Here is a 24,663-nt window from a genome sequence, read left to right on the forward strand (position 1 = left end):
GCCGGAGGCCTTCCAAACGAGAGGAGCTCTGTGCCAGAGCTCCTCTCGTTTCCTATGCGGTGAGCGGGTGAGCGGGTGAGTGAGCGGGCGGGCGGGCGGGCAGCTAGCTGGGAGGGAGGGAGGGCTGGCATTGGGAGTTCTTTCGCCGCCGCCGCCACGGCGGCGGGGGGGCGGCTGGTTTCCAGCGCCCCTATACTAGAAAATACGGGCGCTGGCGGGGGCAAGGAGGCGGGAGGGCTAAGCAAGCCCTCCCCGTCCTAAAAGGCATACCCCCCACCCGGACCCGAACCAGGCAGGGCCGGACCGGTCCGGCAGTTCGGCCATTCTTTGGAATGGCCGCCGGACCGGTTCGGGCACACTACTATTTGTGCACATTCCTAATATCCAATTATTTTCCTTATCTTCTCCAGACCTTTACCCATTTTTAAAAAACTAAGAGACACATAGAAAACAATGGGTGTGTGTGTGTGTGAAAAATGTCATCACATGACACTTGCAGACTTTCCACAGAATGTGTGGAGATTGGTAGCTGGGTGGGTGGGTGCCATCCTGCTCTCTTTCCACATATTCAGTATACAATGAAGGGAGGATATGAATTGGGCTCTCCTTGCAGTCATTGCAGTCCCAGGGGTGGCATTCTCATGAGGTGAACTGAGGCAATTGCCTCAGGCATGCCTTTGGATAGCCTTTTCGGGGTAGCAGAATGTGCTCCCAAAGGTCCCATGCCCCCTGCCTCCCACCCATATAGTTGCTTGCCCCTAGTGGGCTAGAGCCAACCTAACCCAATCCCAGGCTCCCAAGCCCAAGTGCCACTCTTAAGAATGCATTGTTGCTGTGGCACTTCTGAAAATGGGCAGGACACTGCCTGGACTTCTCCAAGCTGCCTCACTAGCAGCAGTTAAGCTATAATTGGGTGAATGGTTTCAAAGAACCCAAGTCACCCCGCTCTTGGGGGTTGTCTGGCACACCCCTCCCACCCCTCCCGCTGCCTGAGCTCCAGGGCCTCATTTCCCACTCGGCTTCATTGTTGGCTGGGTATTTTCTTTGTTCTCTCCTCGCTTGGAGCAAGGGAGAGAACAAAGAAAAAACCTAGCCAGCAAGGAAGTCAGCTGTGAAATGAACTCTGGAGGGCCAAGCTGGCCACACCCCAGCTCGGAGCGGTCATGGCAGTGGCTGTGGTGGCAGCTCCCTGGTAGTGGCAGCAGCCCCTCTTGCCCCCCCCACTTCCCCCCACACTGTGGGCTGGTGGGTGGCCCACAGTGTAGGGGGAGCACCAGCAGGGCCAAGAGCTGCTGCCACAGCCAGTAAGGTCCCCTCTTGTCTACCCCCAAACTCCTTTATAGATAGGGAATCCCTCTTTGCTAGTAAAGCGGAATCCTTACTGGATTCCCCTTTAAAATCAAAGCCCTTGAACCAGGTCGAACTGGGTCGACAGCATGAACCAAACCACCACTGGTTCTAACGAACCAGTTTGTGGACTGGGCGGTTCAGTTCAAATTAGAGTTGAATTGGAACAAAACCGCCCGTACCTGTTCCATGCACATCCCTAGTACAGACTGCCTCTTTTCAAGATGAGGATACAAAGGATATGGATCACCCCCCAATAGAGGGCAAGGCACTTCAGATGGAAGTAGGCACTGGCTTGGCTGTGTCTGTTGTTTATTTTATTTTATTTTATTTTATTTTATTTTATTTTATTTAACACATTTCTATACTGCCCCATACGCAAGTCTCTGGAAGGTTCACAATCCTCAGACAGAGTATGAGAAGAAATTCAACAATGTACGCTTGTGTTCAACAGCCATCAAACTAAAGACATACATGGGACAAAAACATATCCCTCCCTGGAATGTGTTATGTGGCAATTCAGTGCAATGGCCAGTTTCAAATTTTAAATCTATATGTCGTTCCCACAGGGGCGTTAGCACTTTTTTGGACACAGTTAGTTAAGGGCAACCCAGTTACACTGGAAATCCATCATGACTCTCTGAGTACCTTGGAGGACTGATGTGCAGGCACAGCTGGACATTCTTTTGTCTACTGCTTCTTGGGTTTTTGAGCAGAGTATTGACTGGCTAAAGAATATTAAGGCCAGCATCATTCTTGTGGGGGGAGTCTGGCCGAAATTCTTAAGAGCTCGACAGGTTCCACTTGCCATTAAGGATGCTGTTGTCACAAAAGAACTTGAAATACTTGAGACCATGGGCATATTGGCTAAGGTTGATTGGAGTGAGTGGGCTATACCAATTGTTCCCATCGTGAAGAAAAATGGCTCAACAGGGATTTGTGGTGATTTCAAAATGACCATCAATCCTATGTTGAGGCCTGAACATTATTCCTTGCCTTGTACTGAACATATCTTATCATTAGCTGATGGACAGAAATTCAGTAAACTGGATCTTGCACAAGCTTATCTACAAATGCAAGTGGAGAAAGCACATAGGAAATTTTGACCATCAGCACGGAAAAAGGAGTGTTCTAGTACAATTGCCTGGTGTTTGGAGTGGCATCAGCACCTGCCATGGATCAAGTACTGCAAGGCATACCTGGCTGTAGGTGCTATCTTGATGACATTATTGTGACAGGGTCCAGTGATGAAGATGATTTTAAAAAATCTGCTGCAAGTCCTGAAAAGACTGGAAGAATATGGACTGGGTGTGAATTGTGATAAATGTGAATTCTTCAAAGACTCAGTCACATACTGTGTACATATTATTGATGCAAAAGGACTATATAAATCATCTGACAAAATAAAAGCTGAATTAGGAGCACCACGTCCAGAGAACGTCTTACAGGTTTGATCGTTTATTGGTTTTGTGAACTATTGCCATGAAGTTCTGCTTAATCTGGCAACTGTACTTTCCCCCTTGAATTAATTGCTTCAGAAGGAAAGGTGTCGAGAATGCTCTGAACAATGTGAAAAAGCATTTCAAGAAGCCAAGCAACTTGTTAGGTCATAACAAGCATTGACTTACTTCAATCCTGAGCTGGATATCAATCTGGCTTGCAATGCCTCCGCATATAGACTTGGAGCTGTTATCTCCCATGTCATGCCTGATGGCACAGAGCGACCCATAGCTTTAGCCTCCGGCTCAATAAGTTTGGCAGAGTGCAACTAAGCTCAAATAGATTAAGAAGCTTTGGCCTTGATCTGGGGAGCTAAAAATTTGAACATTATCCTTATGGTAGGAAGTCCACCTTGGTTACAAATCAAGCAGACCACAAACGTCTGCTGTCCATTTTCCATCCTACGAAGGGTATTCTGGAAATGGTGGTGGGCCATATTCAGTGTTGGGCATTGTTTTTGGAGCTCATACATATGATGTTATGTTCAAAGGAATGGCTCAACATTGCAATGTGGATGGCTTGTCATGACTGCCACTGCAGGACATAAAGGAAGAGAACAACCATCAAGACATGCTCTCTGCTGTGGAAGTGTTCAATATGACACAAATGAATATCTTGCCAATCACATCAGCAGTATTACAGGCCAAAAATGTTTACTGGTGGAAGTCTATGATGCTACTTTAAGGGGTTGGAAGGTGAATCCCGGAGAGAGCTTGAAACTCTTTTTTCACCGAAGGCATGAAATTACGGTTTCCGTGGTTAAGTTTAAGGCTTTGGCTTATGTCTGGTGGCCTGGCATAGATGGCCAAATTGAACAGTTAGCTAAAGACTGCTCGGGTTGCCACCCCTTCACCCATGAAATTGGCCCATGACCCCATGAGAATGCATACGCTTGGACTTTGCAAGAGCCTTCCTGGGTACCAATTTTTTGGCGGTGGTGGTTGGCTATTCCTGAGGTTTTTTGTTTATCATTCACAGCTTCTGCAAGTACTATCCATGTTCTCCAGAGCCTTTTTGCTGGAACTGGACTGCATGCACATATGGTCACTGACAATGTACTACAATTTGTTTCTACAGAATTCCAAACCTTCCCGAAGCAAAATTGGATCAAACGTGTGACTTCTGCACCTTATCACCCTGATGTGAATGGGTTAGTAGATAGAATGGTTCATCCAAACAATGAAGCACACCTTGCAAGCTGCAGAGGACCAGCCAGGCTCTTTATCTGTTAAACTGGCTAATTTTCTACTGGCATATAGGAATGCTGTACATAGTTAAAAACATAAGAACAGCCCTGTGGATCAAGCCCAAGGCCCATCTAGTCCAGCATCCTGTTTCACACAGTGGCCCACCAGATGATGATGATGATGATGATTTATATTTTATATCCCACTCTTCCTCCAAGGAACCCTGAGCAGTGTGCTACATACTTAAGTTTCTCCTCACAACATCCCTGTGAAATAGGTTAGGCTGAGAGAGAAGTGATTGGCCAAGAGTCACCCAGCAAGTATCACGGCTGAATGGGGATTTGAACTCAGGTCTACCTGGTCCTAGTCCAGCACTCTAACCACGACACCACGCTGGCTTCCAGATGCCACTGGAAGCCTACAGGCAGGAGTTGAGGGCATGCCCTCTCTCCTGCTGTTACTCCCCTGCAACTGGTATTCAGAGGCATCAGGTGGCCTATAGCCCTCCGACTAGTAGCCGTTGATAGACCTCTCTTCCATGAAGTTATCCAAACCCCTCTTAGCAAACCAAAGCCCTCTTAGTTCAACAAACCAATCACCTGCCAGTTTGTTTGTTTCTTTCACAACCTCTGATCTCATATGGACCTTTTGAAGCCTGACCTGTACAGAGATGTTATCAACAAACAGACTGACCAGATAAAGCAATGGGAGCATTGCAGGCTGCGGGGACTATGCGTAGGCCAAGCTGTTTTTAGTTGGGCCTACCATGGTAAGGACAAGTGGATTCCAGGTACCATTTAGGTGGAAAGTGGACCATATTCTTATGATGTCTCAGTTGCACCTGATGTCAGATGTCACCTGGCATCACCACATCAAACAGATCCAGGACACAGTTTCAACACAAAACTGTACACCACCACTGTCAGCACTGACTTTGGGCTCAAGAGTCAATGTGCCCTCCTCCTTCGGCCTTCTGAAGAACTCTGGCCTTCTGAATTTCTGAAGAAAGTTATGAGTCCACACAAACTGGCTGATGAGCTTCCAGCCATGAGTGACCAGGAAGCCCGTCAGCCAGTTTATGTGGTCTCACAACCTTCTTCAGAAATTGTAGTTTCCAACGCCTCCCCAGAGGGTTCAGCTGAAGTCTCAGCAGTACTGAACTGGTGTTATCTTGTTTGCATGTGTAAGACAGACTCAACCTTTAGCTATATTCTTTCCTGTTCTCAATTCTGACATGCTGTTAGAGAGCTAAGGAGGGGAGATTTCTTTATCTGCCCCAGCTACAGCGGAAGTGCACAGGTAAGGGAGCACTGGTAGTTAATACTGTCTAGAGCCATGGAGTTAAAGGTTCCAAATAAAGTAGTTTATTTAGGAAATCTATCAGGGAGATAGTTTAAGACCTACATGCCTGATTGCTAGCTACATACAGGAAGAGGGGAAGGGAGAAGAAGGAAGTATGTCTTACAGGAGAGAGGGTGAAACATGAGACTATCAGTCTAACAAAGGGGAAGTAGAGTAGAGAAAGCATAGTCAGAGAGGGAATGCCCTTACCAGCTGCCTCTACCCCTAAAGCCCCTAGTGGTCAATAGGGTTGCTGGTACTAAAAGTTGATGCCATGCAGGAGTTGCATCTGCAACATGTGCTAGTTGTTATTTTTATGTGTTTTAGAACTGCTTTATTTGTGGGGGTGGAGGGGGAGGAATGTTGTGTACTGTATGCTCTGCCAAGCCAAGCCTCTAGGGGGCGTCTGCTGCTGTTTAACTTTTAAGAAGCTGCTGCCTGCCTGTAGAAGTTCTGTTTTAATAAAGAACCTGTTACTGAGGGTTTTGTCCAGTTTGTGTATGACCCACGGATTTAACAGTGGCGGCGGCGGCAGCATTCTCCAGCCCTTACTTGGAAGCAAGGCTCGAAGAATGCTGCTGAAGCGGCCTCTGCCACCATCATCATTGCTGGACGTGTGGCTGTGGCGGCATTCTCCGACCTTTGCTTTCAAGCAAGCTGCCTCTGCCACCACTACATAATCTAGACAAGGCTACCACATACCCCGTAGAGGTGGCGGTGGCATTCTCTGATCCCCACTTCCAAGCGAGGGTTGGAGAATGCTGCTGCCACCACTACACACCCAGCTGCACCACACACTCGGTCAATGTGTGTGTATGGCGGGGGTGGGGGCAGGGAGAATGCAGCTTTTTTGCTGATGGCCTCAGGCACAAGCAAGTGTCCGCTCAGTGCTGTGTAGTCCATATATTTGGGAAAGTGATGCTGACAGAACAACTCAGAGGCTATTCACACAATGGGAGAAGATCAAGCTAGCGGAGGCTAGCTGGATTTTCTCCCATCGTGAGAACCACCAGGCTCGGCTGCAAGCCCGGTGGTTCTTAAGCGGGTCACCCACTTAAATAACCCTCCCCTAAACCTGGGCTCTACGGTTGTGAGTTGCTGTGGCGTGGCTCCGTACCACAGCAACTCATGAGTAGACCCCCAACTGGGAGGCTTAAAAGCAGCCTCCCAGCTTGGGGGTCTCTCCAGCATGCCCTACGCACTTGCGCAGGGCATGCTGGAGCTTCCAAGGGTCGCACAGCCCCCGATCCCCCCAGCCCCTGCCTGCTCCATAACGGAGTCGGCAGTCGTGTGGGCGGCTGGTTCGGCTGCCCGGAGCAGACCACTGGGTTGTCTGCTAAGCCCGCTCTCCCCGCTAACCCTGCTGAGGCGGTTCCCACTGATTGTGGGAACCGCCTCCCTGTTTCTTCTGCTGTAGTTGAAACTGGGAATGGGTCTATAACTCAGTGAAAGAGCATCTGCCTGGCAGGCAGAAGGCCCCAGGTTCAACTCCTGGCATCTACAGGTAGGGTTGGGAAAGACTACTCTCTCAAACCTTGAAGAGCTGCTGCCAGTCAGAGTGCACAATACTGAGGTGGATGGATCAGTAGTCTGATTCAGTACAAGGCAGCTTCCGATGTATTGATCTCAGCTGACGTGATGTTGTACAACCACTGATATGCTTTAATTTCACATCATAGCAAAACAGGAGCAAGGATGGTTTCGACTATGGGCCTATTTCCACGATCAATGGAAAGTGGGCTATGCAAGCAGCTGCCCGGGCTCAGGGTCTCTCCATGATGCTCTGCACACTTGTGCGGGGCATCCTGGGACTTCCGGGGGCCACACAGCCCCCAATCCCCACAGCCCCCACCGGCAGTTGTGTGGGCGGCCGATCTGGCCACCCAAGGCTACAAGCTCGATCGTCTGTGAGGAGAGCGGGCTAAGCCCACTCTCCCCGCAGACCCGACAGAAGCTCTTCTCAGTGATCGTGAGAAGAGCTTCATAGACTCTTTCTTGGCATCAGATTTTTGTTATCTTATAGGACATTCATCACCGATCACAAGTGTTGGTCTTCTTGGTGTTGTGGGTTGCTGGGCTTGATTTGTTTAATTTTGGTTAACATTTTGGGAGATAGTTTGCCTATCTGTTTGTAATCTATGTTAGTTGTGGATGTGCTTTATTCTGTAATAAAATTTTTTATTATCATGTCTTTATAGGTATTGAAAATGTTATGAGTCACATTGGGTTAGCAACAGCAACAAAACAGAACAGAAAATTTAAAAAATAAATAACAATGTTAACAAAGTCAGTAGAGTCAGCTTATCATGTGAATTGTTGTAGGGCCAATTCAAATGTTATCTGTGTGACATAGCTTCTGTTTTCCATGTGGTCTGGTTTCATGAAGCACAAGAATGTGTGAATCATGAACCCTGTTCAGACAGTGGACTCTTACACACGATCAGAAGTGGGTGGTTTGGGGCTGGGAAGAGTTCTTGCCCTATTTGAGTCTCTGGTCAGCTCTGCAAGCCCCACTCCCAGACGAGCAAAGCAGCCACATTCTCCACTGCTACAGCCAGGAGCTGAACAACAATGACAAAAAGGAGCCTCCAAGCACTGGGGAAGCCTCTCCAGTGTAGTCCATGCTGCCGGGATAAAGGAAACCTCCTGACATTATTGGCTTCCCTCTGATTGGCCACAATGGGGAAGAAGGTGGGGCAAGCCCCATTCAAGCCATTTTGAGCAAGCTATTATAGAGTGTGCTGTGCAGAGCAGCACATTCACAGATCACAGCCCCTCTAGCTGCAGCGCATGGTGGCTGGCTGCTGGGTAGGGGTGTGCACGGATCGGTTCGGAGGCCATTCTACTGGCCTCCGAACTGGTCTGGAGAAGGGGTGGTTTTGGTTCGGGAGGGTTAGGGTGGGGGGTTCCATTAAGGGTGGGGGGGGCTTTATTTACCCCTCCTACCCTTTGCTGCTTTGGCGCCATAAATATTGCAAGAAATCCGGGCGGCAGGATCCCTCGCCGCCCGCTTCTATTACTAATTATGGCTCTGCTCCTCCTCATTTTAAAAATCGGGCCCCCTCGAAGCCCCCTGCTGCCGCTGAAGCCCACTTAAATCTCGCCCGGACCGGAGAAGAAACCGTGCTTGGGCGAGTGGCAGCGAGACGTATGTCCGCCCGCCCGCTCCCTGCCTTGCCGAGTGCGAAGTGCAGGGAGCCTTCTGCGCACGTGCGAAGAAGGCTTCCTAGTTCCTTCTTCGCGCATGCGCAGAAGGCTCCCTGCACTTCGCACTCGGCAAGGCAGGGAGCGGGCGGACGTACGTCTCGCTGCCGCCCGCCCAAGCACGGTTTCTCCTCCGGTCTGGGCGAGATTTAAGTGGGCTTCAGCGGCAGCAGGGGGCTTCGAGGGGGCGGCAGGGAAGCACCCTGCCACCCCCCGATTTTTAAAATGAGGAGGAGCAGAGCCATAATTAGTAATAGAAGCGGGCGGTGAGGGATCCTGCCGCCCGGATTTCTTGCAATATTTACGGCGCCAAAGCAGCAAAGGGCGGGAGGGGTAAGTAAAGCCCCCCCCGCCCTTAATGGAACCCCCCACCCCAGCTCCGAACCGCAGCTCCGCGGTCCGGTGCACACCACTACTGCTGGGACTTGCAAAACCCAGGAAAAGCATATACATGATCAATGACTGGGGCAGCTCCTACTCTTCACTAACCTGGGTTAAGATTGAGCGTTCGAAGCAGGGTAACCCAGATTCAGACTACCAGGGCTTGGAGGATTTGCCTTAGTTCACAAGCATGCAGCCCTGGGCTCTCTGTCTCTAACACAGATTTTGATTATCGTGTGAAGAGGTTTATTATGTTGTACATACATAAAGATGTCTGTACACTTGTACATGTTTTTGTGTGAATGACTTTGGACTGGGAATGACTTTGGACGATCTGTGAGACCCGGTTTGGGGTGGTGAGTGGGAAGAGCGGGCTAAGCCTGCTCTCCCCGCTCACGAGCGGGGAGGGAGTGAGACGGAGGCGGTGGGGGCTGGGGAGCTCAGGGGCTGCACGGCCCACAGAAGCCCCAGTATGCCCTGTGCGAGTGCGCAGGGCATACTGGGGAGACCCCCAGAGCTGGGAGGTGGCTTTTCACCTCCCCTACGGGGGTCTACTCGTGAGTAGGAATGGCGGGAAGCCGCGCCTCAGCTACTCATGATTTTAAAAACCAGGTTTGCGGAGCACTTGCTCCGCAAAACTGGTTTTGGGGCAAGGGTTCTCAAGTGGGTTACCAGCTCCAGAACCACCGGGCTCGCAGCTGAGCCCAGTGGTTCTGATGATCGGGAAAAATTGGGCTAGGCTTTCTTAGCCCAATTTTTCCCAATTGTGGGAATAGCCCCTTTATATGTGTTCATTTAAAAAGTTAACTTAGGAATGGGGCTGCTCAAACAGAGGGTACAGATAGGAAATGTCCACTGAACATAAGGTATGAATAGATGTACATGTGTACAGATCTGTACATGCATGCATTTTGCACAGATTGTGCATGTATTGAACATAATTTGAGATCAGGGCTAGAAGGATTTTAGAATTTCAGGACTAGAAGCAATCTTGGAGGTCTTCTAGTCTAAATGCTGAAATAAGAGCCTCCCCATCTCTTATGACGTTTAAAAAGGCAGTCAAGACACATATGTTCACCCAGGCTTTTAATTAGATACTGAATGTACCCATGATTAACAGAAAGCTGGCTAGGAGGGCTTAGCCCACTTTCTGTGGAGCAGGGGAACCGCCGGGCTCACGGGCAAGCCCGGTGTCCCCTAGGTGGCTAGCCACCTAAAGCACCCTCCCCTTAAATGAGGCTAACAGAGCGAGTGCTCTGTTAACCTCATTTCATTGCACGTGTGTCGCCACGGTGCGCGGCAACACATGAGTAGACTCCAGGATGCCCTGTGCGCTTGCGTGGGACATCCTGGAACTTCCGGGGGCCATGCGGCCCCGAATCCCCACAGCCCCCATTGGCTCAGTGGTGGAGCTGGCAGTCGTGTGGGTGGCTGATCTGGCCACCTAGCTATGAGCGGCGGAACCCCGTCAGGCGCTTCACAGGTGTCGTGTGCAGTGCCTCACTGTTTTAATAGTTTGATGGTTTTTAATAGTTTTAACATTTTAAATTTTAAATTGTTGTAATGCTTTAACCTTTTAAACTTGTTTTTATTGTTTTGTTGTAAACCGCTCAGAGACTTGTGTTTTGGGAGGTATAGCAATATGTTAAATAAATACATAAATAATTCCTCTGCTCAGTGCAGGAAGTGCTATAGCACCTCTGACAGACTGCGGTCTAGCCTCTGTTTGAAAACCTATAGAGAATGAGAACCCACTAGTGCATGAGGTAGGCTGTTCCACTGTCAAACATTGAGGCTATTCACACACGCGTGCAAAACCAGGCCAAGGAAGCCCAGTGTATGTGAACTGCTGCGATTGAGCCTGATCCCAGTGGCAGCATGGTGGCAAACCCACCTGTGAAGCCATCCCTCAAAACGGGGTTAGGAGGGCAAGTGCTCTCCTAACCCTGTTTTGGCAATCATCTGTCAGCCGCAGCTGGCAGACTTGGGGGTGGAGGGGGGAGCCCAATAATGCACTGCACATTTGCATGGTGCATTGTTGGAGCTCCGGGGATGGGGGGTCAGTGTGAACACTGTTCGTCTTCAGGGAGGGTAAGTGTAGCCCGCTCTCCCTGCAGACTGCCCCGGAGCCCTTCCCATGGATCGCAAGAAGAGGCTCAGTATATACAGCTAGGAAATTCTCCCTAATATCTAGCCCAAATCTTCTTCCTTGTAATTCGGTTCTACTCTATTGGTTCTACTCTTGCCCTCAGGAGAAACAAAGAACAGTTCTACTGTGCGACAGCTCTTCAGATATTTGAAGACAGCAATCATATTCCCCCTTACTCTTCTCTTCTCCAGGCTAAACATGCCCAGCTCCATCAACCATTCCTCATAGGTTCAGGAATTACTTACTTCCCAGGCTAGCATTTCACAAGGATTTCAGAAGTGGGTGTGGCATTTTCTCACTTGCGTGTGTGCATGTTTAATAAATACATAAGCTCCAGTTTACAGTGGTGTGCATTCGGGCTGTGCACGAACCAAAGGTCCATGATTCGGTCTGAATTTTGACTGAACCACTGGTCCAGAAATTGGTTTGGTCCAGTTCGGCACAACCGCAAACCACTTTGGCAGTTTGAGGACCAGGGAGGGCAGTGCCAGGGGCGGGGCAAGCGGCAAGAGGCATCTTATGTTTCTTTTAGATTGTGAGCCCTTTGGGGTCAGGGATCCATCTTATTTATTTATTATTTCTCTGTTTAAACCACCCTGAGCCCTTTTTTGAAGGGCGGTATAGAAATCAAATAAATAATTTAATAATAATAATAATAATAATAATAATAATAATAATAAAAGCAAATAAGCAGCTCCTCACCTCTGTAATGGTGCAGCGGATAAATGACTTGACTAGCAAGCCAGAGGTTGCCAGTTTGAATTCCTGCTGGACTATGTTGCCAGACTATGAGAAACACCTATATCAGGCAGCAGCGATATAGGAAGATGCTGAAAGGCATCATCTCATACTGCATGGGAGGAGGTAATGGTAAACCCCTCCTGTATTCTACCAAAGACAACCACTGGGCTCTCTGGACGCCAGGAGTCGACACCGACTCAATGGCACACACTTTACCGGTGAGACCGGCACTCCAGGCAGCTTCCTGTTGCAGTGCTGCTCCCCCCAGCAGCCCGTGCACAGTGGCGGCGTGGCTCCGGCAGTCACCTGGCCTCCGCACGCACCCCTAGAGCGTATTCTTTTTCCCACTCCAAGTACAAAAATATCTGTCGTTGGCATTTGAGGGGTTGCATGCACACTGCTGGCTCTTGGGGTGAAAAGGAGTGTCTAGAATTGCAATGTTTCTCTGGGGCAAGACTCCTCGCTCTCCGCAGCATTCCAGGAACTGTACATCCGTTCAGCTCTGCTTGCCACTCAGGGGATCAAGGGTACAGATTTCCCCTCAAGCACCTGAGGAGTCCCCTTTCTCATTTTTCTGAACACTTCCAAAACATGTTTTCCTCCCCTTTCCAAAAGTTTTTCCTCCCCACCAGTCCCCCCAAGTTAAGTGAGGACTTCCCCTTGGCTGGCACCCTTGCAGCTGACAACACGTGAGCTCGGTCAGAGCCCTCCGTAACAGAAACTCATAGCAGTTCCATTTTGCTCTCGGAGAGGGGTCACTCTGGGGCCAGCCAGGTAAACCCAGGGTTCCCCCTCTCCCACATCAGTGAGAGTAATTGTCCACTGACCCGCCCTGAGCAGGTCTTGGAATAACATCACGCCGCGCGTCTCACCCAAGTCCCTGACGTTGGCTGCTCCTGCGGCATCTCCTTACCCACACGGGGGCAAGCTGGCTGGCAGGAGGGCTGCCGGGGAGGGGAGAGCAGCCCGAGCGCGTCATGGTGGGTGTGGGCGCCCTTCAGTTCGAGATAAATGGCTGGTGGCAAAGGCGGCAAGAGGAGAAGCGCTGAGGCTGAGCTCCTCAGACATAGCAGCTGGCGGCAACTGGGAGGCGGGGAGACTCCGTCAGTGAGAGAGGGGGACGGGAAGGGGTCTCCCACGTAGCCAGAGCGCGGGAGAGGCGGGAAAGGCGCTGAGCTGCAACTCGGGCACAGACTTGGAGGACGCGCAAAAGTTTGCAGCAGGCAGCGCGCCTCTCCCCTCCCAGGGCCGGAGCCAGACTTTCCCAGCAAGGCTGCTGCAAACTCGGGTTGCTAGGAGCTGAGGGAGAAAGCGCGCTCGGTTCTTTTGAGCTCTGTGTAGACCGCGCGACCTGCTCTCCAGAGAGGCCCGAGGTAAGAGCTTTCCTCCTTGACTCTGGCGCGGTCTCGTCCTTGTCCTCGCAGGACCAGCCCAGCAGTCTCTCCTCTTTCAGTTGTGCATCCCTGCAGACATCTGAGCCCTTGAATTGCTGCCCCAGAGCCCGGCAGCTGAGCGGAGGCTTTTAAGGGAAGAGTCCACTTGCTCTTCTTTCGCCGCTCCAGTGAGATCATCGTGCCCAGTTCTGTGCAGAGAAGGGGAGAAAAAGTCATAGTACTACTACTCCATACACCCAGTTATCGGCACAGGAGCTGTGTGGCTCCTGGGGAAATGGCACTCTGAGAGTTGCTTGATGAACCTTTCATAACTAAAGAGCAGATGTAGTATCTGTGGTTGTTCAGAATGACGCAAGACACTTTTTGATTGAATTAAAACCTCCAGGCTCATTCCACTGAATAGGAAGGTGGCAGAAAAGTAGTATTCTTCTTCATAAGGGGCAAAACCACCACCAGATATTCTTTTAATAATACATTATTGCTGCTCTCAGGTGCTATGTAGGAATTTATAGATTGCATTTTACATTGTTTCCAGTAATAAATTGGGTGGGGGGAATCCTTCTCCACCTCTGTCCTCCAGTATCTGGGACCACAGCTGTGTCCTCAGTTTTTCAATAGGGATGATGTAACATCTTTAGGACTGAGTCACTTTCCAAACGAAGCAATCTTCTGTCAATAGCAATTTAAGTATATATAAGCTCCATTAATTTCTGTGAGACTTGTCTGTGACTGAGTGCAATGCTATGTATGTCTAATTGGAAATTAGTTCAGATTAATTAAATTAGTCAAATTAGAATTATTTAAAGGGGCTTACTTCTAAACATGAGGCTTAATTATTGCAGGTTTGCACCCAGATGTTCAGAACTATTTGCAACATTTACTAGAGTAATTGAAATTTGAGCTATTCATTTAAATCTCTAAATTATTTATTCTTTGTATGGTACAGTAATCTTAGTGTGTGGCTTAAATGTTTTTAAAATATTGAGTTTTGATGGTACATGGGGACTTGAGGATACTTTCAAAAGCTTTTCATCAGACTTTTGAAATGATACAGCCAACATGAACAACTTGATATCAGTCAGAGACTTGGACACATGCTTAGTTGTCTTCCACTAAATTCAATGATTGACATACAGAGTGAGGATTCACCAGTGCAGTGAGAGCAGTCTAACAGAACTTCCCAGTTAACTGCATCAGTGCAGGGGGGAAGTGGCAACTTTTGACATCCTCTCCTTCCCCAGGAAGCCCTCTGTGCCATATAAAAATATGTCCCCAAGGGCTGCCCAGCCCTCAGGGATATACTTTTTTAGATGGCACAGAGGGCTTCCTGGGGAAAGAGAGGGTGTCAAAAAATGGCCCTTCCCCGCTGCACCAGTATAATTAGTTGGGAAGTTCTGCTAGGCTGTTTTCTTGCTGCGCTGGTGCATCCATGCTCTGTATGACAGCCAATAGGATTTGACATGTTTATATTTGATTAGATTGTGCCTTTACTTTTTAAAATTCTGACTCAAAGAAAGCTCCTACATTTCCACATGCTTGGTTGAATTCCTAATTGTGGAGTAATCTTGGAATTTACAAAAATATATTTCAGAATATCTTGTTGTAAGGGAACAGAATTAATCAGTTAATACTGTGACTACCTCTTTTGAGTACCTTCATGGGGAAAATGAATTTCTTTCATGCAGGCTCTGAAATGCAAATTCAGGTAGTTTGTACAGTCTTCAGTTCATGAGGGTGGAAACACGTTGTAGATTCAAAACCATAGCACAGATGTTGAGTGTCTGCATTAGCTGGCTTTTTAGTCAGTCTCCATAGATACCACACTGGCATATTCTCTTCGACTAGTTCGACTTTTGTTATTCAATAAACTAATTCAGGGCAGTACCTTCATGCTAACCTCACTTCACTCTCTTTTGCTGTTGCAGCCAACATACCTAGAAGAAGGCTTTGTCTTGGAATTAATCCAGAATTGTTTTGAGATCATCATGTGGTGCGTAGCTAAGGAATGGCTCAGAGTAACTGCTTTGCTATTCATAGCTCAAGCAGTTTCTGCCATGGTACTTCCCAATGCAACACTATGGGAGGAGCTGCTAGAAAAATACATGAATGAAGATGGTGAATGGTGGACTGCCAAGCAAAGAGGGAAAAGGTCTATCACTGACAGTGATATGCAAAGTATCTTGGATCTGCATAATAAATTACGGAGTCAGGTGTATCCGCAAGCTTCCAATATGGAATATATGGTAAGGATATATTGTTCCTGGTTTCCAGAAAACAAAAATAATGTAAAGGTTTCCTTCTTGGTATAACATTAAGATATTGCTTGCTTGACATTTACCTGCTTTAGAATTTACCTTTCAGAAGTTATAGAATCTTCAAAGCAGCTTGGGTTTTTCTTGTGTATTAAACACTTTGTTCAAAAAATATGGAACATTTCTCTCAATTCCACATCTCAGAATTATATATTTAAACTCCCAGAATGCATCATTGCTGCCTCAGAGTGGGTAGGAGGCCTTCCCTGTCACTAGTTAACTTTCTTTTGCAAGGATAAGTTTGCTTGGGGGAATTGGTGAGGAGGGCTGCTATCAGTGGTGGCAAGCCCATTATGAGTTGAGCCTCAGCTTCAGGAAGAGGTTTAGGTTTGGCTTGCAGAAGATCATGGGTTTCTGAACTATGGGAGGTCATAGTGCAACTCACCCATTCCAAAATATTCATTGCCATTACTACTGTTCCCAATTATCTGGAAACATGGTGGAACAGAGGTAAAGTGTGGGAATGTGTCCCCTGCTAACTGGGCAAAGAGGCACCTTTTACCGTGGTGATTCTCTTTATTTAGCAGGGGGAGAGTAACTGGCCCTATCCACCCCCAGTATCTCTAGTGACTGTTGCTGGTGTCTGTCTAATGTTTCTTTTTAGAATGTGAGCCCTTCGGGGACAGGGATCCATCTTATTTATTTATTATTTCTCTTTGTAAACCGCCCTAAGCCACTTTTGGAAGGGCAGTATAGAAATCGAATTAATAATAATAATATGTACATTTCAAATTAGTGGTGTGCACGGAACTGCGGGGATGCTTCTTTAAGAGTGTGGGGGGGGTGCACTTAACCCTCCTGCCGCTTTTACCCTGCCGGCGCTTTTTTAAAAAAAAACTTATTGGGGCGGCAGCGTACCTCCCTGAGACCCCTGCCCCCATTTTCGGCTGGAAGTGGCCAGAAGTACCGTGCGCTCATGTACACGTCCATTGTGGAGGCGTGCATGCGACATGTGCGTGTACACACAATACTTCTGGCTGAAAATGTGGGCAGGGGCAGCAGGGAGGTACGCTGCCACCCCAAGAATTTTTTTTTTTAAAGGAGCATTGGTGGAGGAAAAGTGGCGAGAGAGGTAAGTGCACCCCCCACCCTTAAAGAACCACCCCCGTGGCGCTGAACCTTTGAACTGCGCCACATTTGAACCAGTTTGGAGGCCTCTACAATGGCCTCCAGACTGGTTTGTGCACATCTCTATTTCAAATGTCTCTTGTGATGTACATTATGCATAATGCTTAGGATGTATATACCATATTTACCTGAATCCAAGGCTAGGTCCCCCCCACCAATTATTTGCTGTTAGAAATCAGATGACCCAGAGGGGTCATCTTAAATTCTGTCTTCTACTTTTTGAGTAAATACAGGCATAACCTGTATTTAACCTGCATTTTGTAAGGGCATTGTCTTAAATTCAGAGTTGCCTTTTCTTTTCAGGTAAATGTGGTAGCACTTTAGAGCTCTTCACATTAGAAATCCTTCCAACCACTCTGTAAGGTGTCTCAGGAGTACAATTTGTATATTGGAATGGATACATGTAGGCCTCTGTGGATGAGAGAGAGTGACTTGTGCAAGGCAAGAGTTGAGCCTGGACTTCTTTAAAACCTAGTGACTACACTACATTGGATCTCAATTCTGGCAAAGAATGTTTACTCTTTCTGCAACATGTCAGTTATACAGAATAACACACACCCTCATTGTGTGCAGTGTTCTTTGGAGGGTAGATTCAATTATTACTCCCCAGGTGTAGAGACCATGGACAAATGCTTCCACATGACATCATTTCAGAATAGGGGCTATAACATTTGAAATCCACTTGCCACATTGATTGCTCCACTATATGGAGAAAGTCCTTTACAGCACTAGTACTTAATTTTGATTCTTGTTAAGAGATGCTGGTCATCAAAGCTAGCCCTAGGAAGCAAATGGTACCAGATTGGGGGTGGGGGGAGGGAGAGGAAGGCTCTTTACAATGAAGGGTGTGAATGAAATATTATTATTTCTTGTTTACACAGTCAGACAGGTGTTATTGACTGGTTTGTTTTATCCAGACATCGAGTCCTTCCCAAGGACCTGGGATGCCAGGATTTTATTATCAATTGTTATAGATATCGTCGCAGAATATAGGCTGTTCCCAGTAAAGCTGCTTTTTGTAATTGGCTGATGGTGATTTCTGTGGCTCCTATGGTGTTGAGGTGCTCTTCAAGGTCTTTTGGAACTGCACCCACGGCGCCAATGACCACTGGGATTATTTTGGTCTTTTTCTGCCACAGCCTTTCAATTTCAATTATTTCAATGTCAATTCAATAATAATAATAATAATAATAATAATAATAATAATAATAATTATTATTATTATTATTATTATTATTCTTCATATAGAGCTTTGCCATTAAAAATGTCTCCAAAGCAATTTATATAGCAAATAAATAAATAAATAAATAAATAAGAAAATGGTTCCATTTCCCAGAGGGGCTCACAATCTAGAAAGAAACTCCCATGCTTCTGCCAGTAACTTTTGAATGTGGAAGTCATATGAATTGAACTAATGACATGGATTCTACTCATACAAGACAAAGCTAGCATGGAAAAAACAGTATCACTGACCTTACACACGTGATTGCTATCATTTAAGCATTATCATTCAAACAGCATAGGTGCACTGAAGATAATATATGTTTTGGGTTACATATAATATGTTTTGTGACAGTTGTACCATCTTTCTGAGTACTTTTGCCCCTTCTTCAAAGTGCTGGTTTTAAAGTATGGCTTCAGCCCATCCTATCTCAAGAGACCAGTTTTCCTGATGAGCCACCAACAGGGTGGTTGAGGAGTTAAGTCCCCTACCAGGTGACTTAGTAGCCCACTGGGCTCAGACAGGGCAAATGAGAGAGGAAGGGAGGTAGCCAAGGTGGGACAGAATAGAACCATCACAGGCTGCACTTGCGGCTTGTTTTCACACACACCCCAGCTTGTTTGTACTATCTACCACGGAATGTTGTGTTCTGCCCACCAGTACAAAACTTTGTTGGATGATTTCTAGGCCTCAAACTTCTGTGGTCTGCCCAGGGATTAGAATCATGTTGGTATGATATCCTTCAGTGCCAGTCTTAAAACTTTGTGGTAGCTGTGGCATCTTCTAGGTTAGGCTTGAGTCATATGTTATCAGAGCAGCATGGGAGTTATTTGGCTGTGTTCTCTCTAGTCCCATGCTGCTCCAGTAACATTTGTACGAAGGAACCATGTGGTTTGGCTGAATGACATAATGCTTTCCCACTACAGAATCTTCTCAGTTCCCATGTTACTTTAGCAGCATATGACTCAAACTACAGAGGTGGCAAAAATGCTGAGGTGCTGAAGTTGGACTGGTCTGGCTGGAGTTAAGGAGGCTGAAGTAGCTCTTACCACAGAGTCAGGGTTCTTCCAAAGATTTCTTAATTTGAGTGAGGAATGAGACATTTGGCAGAGATTGCAAAGCTCAGGTACCAATTGCTTTGATACCATTTTAAAATGAGCATGTACATCAGCCTATTCATGAATTTTAAAAAATGTTTTATATTTTTTAGTTATTCAGGATTCAAGAGTTAGTATATACAGGTTTTGTGGTGAATGGCTTTATCTTTCAGTTTTACCTATTCCCTAAATTATTATTGGGCAGGATCCAGACTAAGTTATTAATAGCTAAGTCATATTGAAATTATTGGGACTTAAGTTAGACACTAATTTGTCTCATTATTTTCAATCATGTTTAGTCATGTCTAACTTAGCCTAGATCCTGCTCATTGCTGTGTTATAGCAATCCCCATGGCTTATTATAGCCATGAGGGCTGTACATTGAAAAAATTAATATATTCTCGACGTTTTCATTACTTCATTAAAAAAGCATATTCAAGAATAGGGAGAGCTTCTGGACAACATTTGGTACTTCTGTGGTGCTTTTGCAGGTGACTGGAATGCTGATATGTTGGCATGCTAGATACTCACAAACTACGGTAGATGTCAGAGTGCTGCAACTCATTCTGATCACTGCTTGTCCTAATACAGGCTGCACAACTTTGGCCCTCCTGCAGATGTTGAACTAATCCATTATTGGCCAGTGGCTGGGATATTGGAAATTGTAATCCAAAAGCTGAAAGGCCAAAGTTGTATAGCCCTGTCTTAACATAATATCAGGCAGCATGGGGGAACATAAATGACTGCACAGATTTCTTGTGTTCTTCTGTGAGGTACTTCCTGTTTTGTCTTTTGTTGGAAGCTACCATAGCAGAGGAAACTGATGCTTGGAAGCATCCTTTTATTCAAGCAAGTATAATGACAACAGGCATAATTAATAATGTTGTTTGGATTTGTAATACAAAACTTTATTTTTAAAATATTATAACCATCATTCAAGGATTACTAGTACTGTTGAAAGATAAAGCCGCATTCGGACATAATGCAAACATGCTAGAGGTTTGAGTTTGTGGTCGTCCGAATGTATGAAACAGCTGTTTTGTCACCCAACAACGGGTCGATTTCTGCTTAGAAGGTCGCCTTGTGTTGTCCAAATTCTGTTGCTGCTGTAACCTGGGATTCATGCACAAGCTCCTTCCACAACCATCAAGAGGTCCACTAGGGATGTGCAAACTGGTTCAAACTCGAACCGGTTCGAATTCGAACCGGGGTGGTTCGATGGTTCAGATTCGAACCAAACCAGCCATCAGATTCGAGCTGCAGGTTTGAATTCGAACCAAACTGGGGGTGGTTTGATTCAAACTGGTTTGAACTGGTTCGAACCTCCAAAGGTGGGTGGGGTGGTAGCTGGCACCCATGGGTACCTACCACCCAAACTACAAAGCAATCGGATACTCGTACAATTTTTTATGAATTTTTGAAATTTATTTTTATTTTCCTCTCATAGGGCATAATGGGACTCGAACCAGCCCATTATTCCCTATTGTGTAGCACCCATGGGTGCCAACAACCACCCAAACCCTGAAGCAATTGGACACTCCTATGATTTTTTATGAGTATTTGAAATATTTTTAATTATTTTTCTAATATTTTAAATTATTTTTCTCATAGGGTATAATGGAACCCGAACCAGCCCATTATCCCCTATTGTGGAGCACCTAGAGGCACAAAAGTGGGGTAGGTGGCAGGCACCCAGAGGTGCCTACCACCCACAAAACCCCAAAGCAATCAGACACTCCTCCGATTATTGGTGAATTTTAAAAGTATTTTAAAATTCCTCATAGGGAATAATGAGGATTGCAGCAAATGTATAGCTTAACGTCGGGGGGAAAGGGGTGTCCTAGAGTGGAGTGTGGTGGGTGGTAGTGCCCAAGGGGGGCAAGGAAGTTATCAGAATTATTTGAAAGGAATTGGGCAAGGGGCTGATTTTTAAGTGATTTTTGAAGTTTACGTGTCTTTAAGGTTAGCAAATGAGAGTGGATTCATAGTTTGTCATTGAAAATCTTTAATGCTACCAAAGAATCTACACTCAGAGCACCTCAGAAACAACAAAACCCAGTACCCCATGGGTTAGCAACTCATGGGGGTGGTTGGCACCTCTGTGCACTACACCACCACTCACTCTGGGCCACCCCAGCCATGTTTCGTGTTTCTCAATGGCCACCTCTTGGAGCTGACGCCCTGCCCTCTGCCATCTCTTTCCTCCTCCTTCTGCCTGGCAACAGGGACACCATGTCCCTGCAGTTCCTGCTTTTAAAGGGAAAGAAACATATTGATGAATGCCCACTTTTCCCTGCGACTTATCCCCCCCCCGTCCATCCCCAGTAAAATGATGGGATGAAAAGACAGGGACAGTGAGAGAGGTCTCCAGCAATTCAGGACTGCAACGATCTGTGCACAAACATCCGACAACACAAGAAATTGAACAACTAGATTGCTTTCCCACAAAGGGCACATATGCCATGCCATTGGGGGAGTGATACTGTGGCATTTTCAGAAATAACAATGTGCCAACTCTATACACAGTGGGGTTCCCATCAAAGCTACATAATGAACACAGCTGCAGAAGCCCTGGCCATAACAACCTTCCTGCTGTCCAGTCAATTAAAGAGACAACATATTGCCCCCCAAATCGATGTCTTTTTTTATCTGCCTCTGTCCATTGCACCCACTCATCAACAGTGGGACCTGTGTGCAGGGAGGTGGTAAGAGGCTAGCAAGTCAAGTCTTCTGTGGCACTTCTCATGTGCTGCAGTTTGAAAGAGAAGAGTTCCAAGGGTCTGGATAGGCAAAGCTTGACTTGCTCCAAGGAAGAGAGTGGTTGGTTTCTTGTGCTCTTGGCACCAAGAGGGAGTGAGGATTGGATTTCTTAAGCAACCTGCAATATATACCTTTGCGCATTGCCTGGCATGAAGAATTTTTACTTAGAATTACCACAGAAAACATTTTGACAGCTTACATTGGGGGAAGGAGAGGAGGCACATGTTCAAGGAACCCTTCCATTCACAAAACACAATCTAGTGCAGCTGCTCAACAAGGCTTCTTTTAAAAGGTGTTTCATATGTTTCATGTCAGGTTGCGCAGCAGGACATTGGTTGCCTTGCATGCCTGAAAATTGTCTGTAAGTTTAAAGTTCTGTTTTGGAGGTACCCCAGACTGGCACGTTATAATGCATTTCAGCAATGGGATAATCAATCACGATTGGGATAACCCTGAGTTAAAATAAAGCCCTTGGTTTTTCCAGTGATCCTATTTTTTGTACCAGATTGTAGGGGAAGGTGGACCCAGCCACTTCCCCTTGGGTGAAGGCATGCAGTCTCAGCCATGCCTCATGAGCGGAGCCATACAATGAGATAAAGGGATTGGGCTCAAAAGCCCTGTGTGAAGATAGAACATGCAATAGATGCTTATGCCCTTCTCCCAAGAACTGCTCTCTCATGAGAGTGACTAGCCATGGAGACACGCATGTGGGCCGGAGGACTGTTGCTGCCCAGCCCAGTTGCTAGTTCCATATAAGCCCCGGGGAAGGGTCCCTCAGCAATACTTTTCCCGGTCCCAGCAACTGGTGCAAACCAAGAGTGTCAGTGCTCCCTCTGATTCCCCTCCCTGGAATAACAGATAACTAGCCTCGGACCTTGCACCTGGAGTCCTTTCCCGGGATTCATTAGCATGTTCCTAGGTCCAGTCTCCCCACCTCTATGTACATTTATACCACACTCAAAGCTACATCACAGTATAAGCCCTATTGCAAACAATGCAAACCACCAGCTCATGACTGGTTCTCTCCCCTGAGACCCCATCACCATCTCCAAATGCCCCTCTCCATCTCTCCCCATCAGTAATTATGCTTGTGCAAGATTGTATAGCTGCAGGGCTCCTGCAAAGGCTGTGTGTGGTACAAGTGGTGTGAGGAAAGGGTTAAAATGTATTTTCCTTGCTGAGGGTGAGCGATAGTTGCCAAAAGGGCACGGTCGCACTGAGCATGCCTCATCAAAAATCGTAGCCAATAATTGCCACTTTACTGACATGCTGACACCTTGCTCACAGTCTGGCTGGTGACACAAATGGTAGGTAGCTTGCTGGGATGCAGCCTCAGTGGACCAGGAAGAAGGAGGGGTCCCTCTGCCCAGGAGCCAGAGGTTGTGAAACTATGGTTGAACGATCATCTGAGGACTGATTCCCAGCTTCACAGATTGACTGCAGATTAGTCTACCCAAGGTTTCATGCTATTTCCGAATGGGCCCACAGTCTACCTCAAAATACTGAGCCACTCATTGCGTTTGAGTGAATGAGAAAATAAAAACATTGGACTTGGTGGCTTCAAGAGTAGCAATCCTTGATTCATAAAGAGGACCACTCTTTATGGTAACTCTGTTTTTACAGGATAGTACACTGTAATCCTTGGGTCACATGTTTCAGGTCATTGCCATGCTTCCATCCAGCAAATGCAGAAGTGTTGCTTTGTTTGCTTATGAGCTAAGTGGCAAACTTTAATTTGATAAATTCATTCTGATCCTTTCCAGCTAGGCTCTTTCCAGTGAGATGGGTGGAGCTGTGAGTTGTTATAAAGAGGTGGCATTACAGTATTGAACTTGTGAACTTTTTCTCTAAGCTTACTCTTTTCAAGTATTTCCCAAATTGCAGCAAGTAGCCATACTTTCCAAACTATAAATGGAGCAAGTAGATTAATTACAGTTCCCACAAGATCGTCATTCTGTTGAAGTGTCACAGTTGTATTTGTTCCCAGTTCTGTTTAATATAAATGCCCCTTGATGCAGTGAGGAATTCCCTGGCTCTTGGCCATGCACTACTGAGAATACTGTTTTGCAAGCAACTACTGTAGCTGGAAGTTAACAATAACACAGGATTTTTTAAAAAGTTCTCTAGCAGCTTGGGTGTAACTAGGACGAGGGGAAAGAAGCAACTGTAGAATAAAAAGATTTATTTCATGAAGTGTTAGTGAAGTAGCTAAAATCATACAAGATTTAAAAAAAATTTTTTTTACAATGAATCTGTAGACTCTTGGCTTCAACTGATTTTGGTTGTAATTATGCTTGTATATTTAGAAGCTGTACTTGATATCCCTTTCCTATGTTGCTTTCAGGAAGCAAAAGAGAATTAACATTCAAAATCATACTCTAATCTACCCATTAATAATTGTATTGTGCATATTGTCCCTTGTTTCTTTTGAATAAATTTATTTTGATGTCTTCTCCATATTGGTAAGCAAAACATGCATAGAATACTGTTCATTTCCAAGCAGTGGCAGCTCATTACTTCTGTATGCCTGAGGCAGGGTGCCAAATGTTACTGCCTTGTGTGTAACCTCTTCCCCCTCTTTCCCTTTTTAAAAAAGTGGGGGCAGGAGGACATCTTGCTGCCTCACTGGCATCTCAGTGATCTGCTACTTGAGGTTACCTCTTCACCTCACCTCATGGAAGAGCTGCCCTTGTTTCCAAGATGTATTGTCTTTGACATAGGTGGTGGCTCACACAGTTTAGAACATGGAAATAACCCATAAAGTATACAAGCTTTAATTTATTTTTTCATATTTAAAAAAAGTTACCCCAGTAATTACCCCTGCTGAAGGAGAACCAACATGGCTTCTGCAAAGGTAAATCTTGCCTCACCAACCTTTTGGAGTTATCTGAGAGTGTCAA

The 24,663-nt window shown here is 46.4% G+C and overlaps 1 protein-coding gene across 2 annotated transcripts in view; it reads left to right on the top strand.

The window, feature by feature from the left end:
• Positions 1–12,899: 12,899 nt before the first annotated feature.
• The window catches only part of CRISPLD1 (cysteine rich secretory protein LCCL domain containing 1), a 53,908-nt gene continuing 42,144 nt past the window's right edge, over positions 12,900–24,663 (top strand). The window contains exons 1-2 of one of the 2 annotated variants that reach the window (XM_053247698.1): positions 12,900–13,223; positions 15,170–15,487. In XM_053247698.1, the coding sequence (XP_053103673.1) occupies positions 15,230–15,487 (258 nt within the window). In that variant the 5' untranslated portion in view covers positions 12,900–13,223; positions 15,170–15,229. Of the gene's footprint in view, positions 13,224–13,388; positions 13,412–15,169; positions 15,488–24,663 lie in introns of those variants that run through there. The other variant, XM_053247699.1, reaches the window with a different exon arrangement.

This window comes from Hemicordylus capensis, chromosome 4, assembly GCF_027244095.1.
Source record: "Hemicordylus capensis ecotype Gifberg chromosome 4, rHemCap1.1.pri, whole genome shotgun sequence".
In the NCBI taxonomy this organism is placed as follows: Eukaryota; Metazoa; Chordata; class Lepidosauria; order Squamata; family Cordylidae; genus Hemicordylus; species Hemicordylus capensis.